The sequence below is a fragment of the Lemur catta genome, chromosome 17 (assembly GCF_020740605.2).
Source record: "Lemur catta isolate mLemCat1 chromosome 17, mLemCat1.pri, whole genome shotgun sequence".
NCBI classification, from domain to species: domain Eukaryota; kingdom Metazoa; phylum Chordata; class Mammalia; order Primates; family Lemuridae; genus Lemur; species Lemur catta.
Window position 1 is genome coordinate 12,383,460 of NC_059144.1, and position 6,000 is coordinate 12,389,459.

General features: G+C 45.9%; 1 protein-coding gene across 1 annotated transcript; it reads right to left on the reverse strand.

Moving 5' to 3' along the window:
- Nucleotides 1–1,589: 1,589 nt before the first annotated feature.
- NKX2-4 (NK2 homeobox 4) lies at nucleotides 1,590–3,694 on the reverse strand. The gene is made up of 2 exons (XM_045529085.1): nucleotides 3,104–3,694; nucleotides 1,590–2,764 (listed from the first exon to the last, which is right to left on the reverse strand). Exons 1-2 carry the CDS (start codon nucleotides 3,561–3,563, stop codon nucleotides 2,151–2,153), a joined length of 1,074 nt encoding a protein of 357 aa, XP_045385041.1. The 5' UTR covers nucleotides 3,564–3,694; the 3' UTR covers nucleotides 1,590–2,150.
- Between the last annotated feature and the right edge of the window lie 2,306 nt (nucleotides 3,695–6,000).

Here is a 6,000-nt window from a genome sequence, read left to right on the forward strand (position 1 = left end):
ACTACTTAAAGGAATGCTGAAAGGAAAAAGCTATCCTTACACCAATATTTCAGAATGTATTGTATAAAACGACATTTTTAAATAGTGACATTTTTGAAAGAGAGTTCACTTCTTCAGTCAAAGGGATTTTTTGTACCAGAAATAAATTATTGAGCAAAAAACTATCCATGAAGATTCATTTTCTTTAAATATATTACCTGGAGCCTTTAAACCATAAGGTATTGTTTTTGTAGGTATAGGGCTGTAAAAAAAATTATTGTAAACTATGTGGACTTTTAGAACATGTTAACATGTTTTACAAAAGTAAAATTTCAGAATTCTGGTACTATTATGAGGAAATCAAATTGACACAAACAAGCATTTTGAAATTTGGTACATCAGTAATAGTTTTGCTAGCTTGGTTAACATTTCTAAAGTCACTTACATTAATATACAAAACCCAAGTTGGGAGAATTTTCTGTAGGTGTGTTGTACCATTTTCATACTAATTTGTTTGCTCAAATTACTTCTTCTTATATAAAAGTTTTGAAAATTAGACCTCATTTTCCAAAAATGTATTCACAGTCTTTTGATAAAGGGTGATTCCCTTGCTTCTGTAGTGGTCCCCCTCCCCCTCCTCCCACCCCATGAAAGGAACTGGACTTATTTCTTAAAAATTACTATATAAAATACAGTTTAGAGAAAGTGCAAGTTTGACTTCTAAAACACCTTCCTATGGATACACTTTGCACATTTAGAAAAATGCTGTAATAATTAAGTGAAAAACAAGGTTTCAGCCCCAAGCTATAATTCTAAAACCTCAAATGTAGAACTGTTTTGATCATTTGTAAATCATGCTTAATCCATGTTACTTAATTTTCATTAATTTTATAAGCTTACGTTTTCTTCAGCTTTTAGTATTTTTACTCCAATACCAGTTATTTAAATCATGAGTAAACTGAGCTGTTATCACATCATGCCAACTAGAGTGAAAAAAAAAACAACCCTATACACTTAATGAAAAAGAAAAGACCACTTGACTTTTAGAAAAAAGTACTTAAGGTTCTTTTAAATTATATTTAAATATCCATTTGAAACATAGGAAATATAAAGTGGCATATTAAAGAGTAAATACATTATTTATACAATAAAACACCAACAAAATCAGTGCAACTCGTATTAAGTTCTAAATATGATGAAAAAATTATATTTTAGTTATCCTTTGTATCTTGATTACAATTCAGCAAATCACCTTACTCTCTTGTTGTTACGCTTTGAAATATAGATTAATTGATGTCAATTTTAGCCTTTTACTTGCTTGTTCTAGTACTTTATCAAGGTATTCAAATTCAGACAAGAAAATATCTCAGAAAGAGTAAATACCATGTCTACAGAAGGATGGAGTGTATTTATTTTATCAGTTGATTTTGGGAGACCAGATACCATATACAAAGATTTATGCAACCCTTTTTTCTTATGGTGAGCTGCATCTTAGGGAGGAAAATCCTCTTTTAGGGTAATTTACAAACACTCGTTTGCCAAATAGTGATCAAAACATTTTGAAATCAGCATGAAATTTAAAAAGTTATTATATAGATCCATATCATCAGTATTTTGATGATTATTCCATTGCTCTATTACCTAAACGGCAATAATTCCTCTGCAATAGTGTTGCTATGTATATGATCCACCTTGAGCTACAATTTACTTTCAATCAAACATTAAAATTGCACTTGGGGGGGCCCTTTGAAAATTAATCTCCGGAGATAAATTCCATTTCAAAAAGGATTCATTGTTAAATGAACGAAGCTGGGTTGATTTTTACAGCTACAAACACCAACAAACTTTCCAACTTTTAAAACTCTGAGAGCTGTGGTTAAGAATTTGGTGGATGTGAACTCTGCCAGCTTTTCGCATAATTTAGGAACTTGTGGAAGGAGAAAATCACCACCTCAAAGCTTCCTGGCGTGATGTTACATTATTCGGTCCCAGGGCTGTCGCTGTCCCCCACCCCCAGCAGAGACGTTCAGAGTTTGCCCCTCTCCAAGGCCCGTTCGTTTTTTATCTCTGTGTACACAAGAGTCAGCTTCCGCACAAATCCCTCATCCGTTTTAGCAGTTTCTTGCAGACCCTTCGGCCAGGTAGGACCCCGCCCTGGGGCGCCCGCGCTGTCACCACGTCCTGCCATAGAGCAGGTTAGCGCCCAGCACACCGCCGCCGTAGTCCCCGGCGGACGCGTCCAGGGCCGCCAGGCCGCCTCCCGGGCCGTGCAGCGCGGGCGGGCTGGGCGACAGCTCCTCGAGCTCCGGCGCGGGCGTCGGGGCCGGCGGCTGCGGGCCGGCCTGGCCGGGTGTCGGCGTGCTGGCGCCGTTCTGGCACGGCTTGCCGTCCTTGACCAGCACCGGCACCGCCACGCGGCGCGGCGACGCCGGCTGCGGCGGCGGGCCCAGGCCGCCCTCCTGCTGCAGCTGCTGCGCCGCCTTGTCCTTCGCCTGCCGTTTCATCTTGTAGCGGTGGTTCTGGAACCAGATCTTGACCTGCGTGGGCGTCAGGTGGATCATGCTGGCCAGGTGCTCGCGCTCCGGCGCCGACAGGTACTTTTGCTGCTTGAAGCGCCGCTCCAGCTCGTAGACCTGCGCCTGCGAGAAGAGCACGCGGCGCTTCCTTCGCGGCGCCGCCGCCGCCGCGTGCAGCGGCGCCAGCGACTTGGCGGCGTCCGCGATGCCCGTCAGCGACCCCATGCCGGCCACGTTCACGCCTGTCGACGGCCCCATGAACCTGGAGACTGGGGAGGGGGCCGAAGGGGGACAGCTGGTGAGCTCCAGGCCCGCCGGGAGCTGCTCCCGTCGCCACCTCTGTCGCCACTCTTTTCGCACCACGGCGGCCGCGACGCCGCCGGGTCCCGGTTGGATCTCAGGATCCCCAGCGCCCCGCGACCCCCGGCCCCAGCACCCCTCGCGCGCCCTCACCGCGTCCCAGGACACCGCGCGCGTCCCCAGTAGGTCCCAGGACCCCAGCGCGCGCCGGCCCCGAGACTTCCTGAGCCGCCCGCGCCCCCGGGCTGTGGCGGGAAGTGCCCGCGCCGCCCGCCTGCCCTCAGTCCCGCGCTCCTGGCCCCGCTCACTTGACGAGTAGCGCGGGTCCGGGTTGGTGCCGTACCAGCCGGTGGCCGCGGCGGCCGCGCCGCCCCGCATGCCGTCCGTGTAGGCGGGCAGCTCGCCCATGGTGCCCAGGCCGCCGTTGCAGTAGCCGCCCATGGCGCCGTGCGGGAACTGCGAGACGCCCGGCGGCATGTGGTAGGTGGCGGCCGCGGCGGCCGCCGCCGCTGCCGCCGCCGCCGCCGCCGCCGCGTTGTGGCCCGCCATGGCGTGCGGCGGCTGCATGCCCGCCACGGCCGCCGCCTGCGAGGAGGGGCCCGGCGGCGGCGCGCGGTAGGCGGCGGCGGCGGCCGCGGCCCCCAGGGACGCCCCCAGGCCGGGCGGAGCGCCGTCCATGGCGCCGCCGAACTTCTTGTAGGTCTCCTCGATGGGGCTCAGGATGTCGGACACGGAGAAGGGCGTCGTGTGCTTTGGGCTCAACGACATGGCTCGGCGGACGGCCAGGTAGGGGGGCCCGGGGCGGGCGCGGGCGGGACGAGGCGGCCACTGGTCGCCGCCACCTCGGCCGGCCGCGGTGGCAGCGCCTGCGACGAGTAGTCGGCGGCTCGGCGAGCCCCCGGAGCGGCGGGATCTGGGGTTTATTTTAGTCCGGCGCCAGGTTTACGACAGACTCGGGGGGCGGAGCAACATCCCAAACGAGCAAACAATGATCATTGACATCTTTTTCTCTCGCCCCCTTTCCCTATAATGGAGGCAAAAAGGTAGAAAGGGCAGTTGGGTGTTTCATGAAAAGATCACCCCCCTTTGCTTTCTCCGTCCTTCGCGCCTTTATCCGCGGCAGTTACCCCAGCCCTCGAACGCCAGAAATAGAAACTCAGAGGTTGGCGTCGAGGCTAGACGTGAAGGACTCCGTGCTTGTCTCCATCCAGACCCCAGTTTTCCTAAAGTGACTTCCTAGCAGAGTGCGGTATAATGGGGGAGGGGATCGTGCTGCTAAGTTTCGGAGGGGGTAGTTTGCAAGGCACGCCTTGTCCTCTCTAGCTACCAGCCCCTCACTGGCTCCATCATCTAAAGTGTTAAAAAAAAAAAAAAGGCTCTTGGGTCCCACCATAAGAGCACATAAAGAGAAGAGGTACAATGACCGTCCTCTGCCATTGTAGGGCTCCCTAATTTATGCATCTTTAGACCCTTAAGCATCACTTTGTGGGCAACCAAACGGGCACTTCCAAATTAGCTCAAAGTATCCAAATCCAAAGAAGAGAGAAAACACACATGCAGACACTGACAAATACACAGATGCTAACTTGTAAGTATTCTGATTTTACTCTGTGGGGATGGAGATTGAACAGGGAAAGAGGGTACGTTTTTTATTTGCTAAAATGTTTCATGTTCAGTTTGCACCTGTAAAGTTTTGTACTGCTTTCTTTCCCTTTGTTCTCGTTCTCTTCCCCCTGCCCCCGTAAACATAGAAATATCTGACTTAGGATTTATTCTCCTATCACTTCCATGGTCAAAAAGAAGAGAAAGGAAAAAAAAAATCCCTGAAATTCCAAATATTTCTACTTGTTTCTAATGGTTCTTTTTGATGTTGTTGGAAAATATAACCTGTTCAAGGAATATGAAAATGGATGCAGAAATCAGGTGAAAAGGATAATTTCTCTTGAAAATTACAAAACCATAGATAAACTGATTTAAAAAACTTTGTCATCCTTTGACTTGCAAATTTACCTGCTGCATGGTAAAGAAGAATGCAGAGATTATGAACTCTCTACCAAATGCTGAACAAGACAAAGAATAACACAAAAGAAATGTGCAAAGCATGTTTACTTAATTTTGAAAACAATCTTGCAGCAAAAAAAAAAATCATAGGGAAACAAAGATACAATTTTTAAGTTTTCCTAGAGACTGGAGCCAGAGAAAGAAAAATACGGAGACTGTTTTCTTAAGCAAGATATTATTGTGGTTCTTTTAAAATAAAAAGGAAGAAAAGGATATATGAAAACAATTTAAGTTTACTATGACAGCACATGTATTGAAGGCAAGAACAGTGTTACTGATTCCTTTTTCTGTTTGGTTTCAGCCCTTTGGTGGGAATGTCCTTCATGGTTTTGATCTTATTGTCTTAATCATTGTCTTGTTCATTTCAGTGTAGTTTTGCAAAGAATCTGCCCTTTCTAGGGGAGGAAAAAGCCATATGGTCACCTATGGGAAGAAAGTGACAACTAGCCCAGTGTTTAGAGTAATATACTGAAAGAACAAAATTGCAAGGTTACATGAATTATTTATAGACATCAGTTATTGACTTAGCAAGATTAGTATTGCTACAATTTTAACATGATGCTACTTTTACAGGTCTTTCCTGAACTTGAAACAGTTGGGCTAGGTCTTCATCCTTACCTGCACTGGAATTGCCTACTTACTTTTTGTTAATTAATGGTACACAAAGGAGCATTTATGTATGTATTTAAGCAGTTGCTGGGATCCTTCTGAAAACTACATTTTGGCTTTTAAGTTTTTGGTTTAGTTTAAATTGTGTTGTTTGCTTGTATTTATTAGCTTAAATAAAAAATAGTAGAAGGTCATTTCAAACTTTTCCTGGAAACAGCAGGGTAAGTAAAAAACAGTTGTTATAACGTTTGTGAATATAAAAGTCACTTGTGAACCATTATGTTTTATTTTTCAAGTTCAAACATATTTAAAAGATGCAACCATTATCATAATCTTCATGTTGATTAGTTGTCCAAATTGAAAAAGTGTTTGCAATTATAATTTTTACCAGATTATTATTTTCTCTATTTTCAGGCTATACATTTTATCTCATGTAGGTTTCTTTATAATTTTGATATAGAATTTACATGAAGTGGTTATATTCTAATTTGTTGCTTATTTTGTTTTTCAACCATATTGGATCCTGTTACAAGTG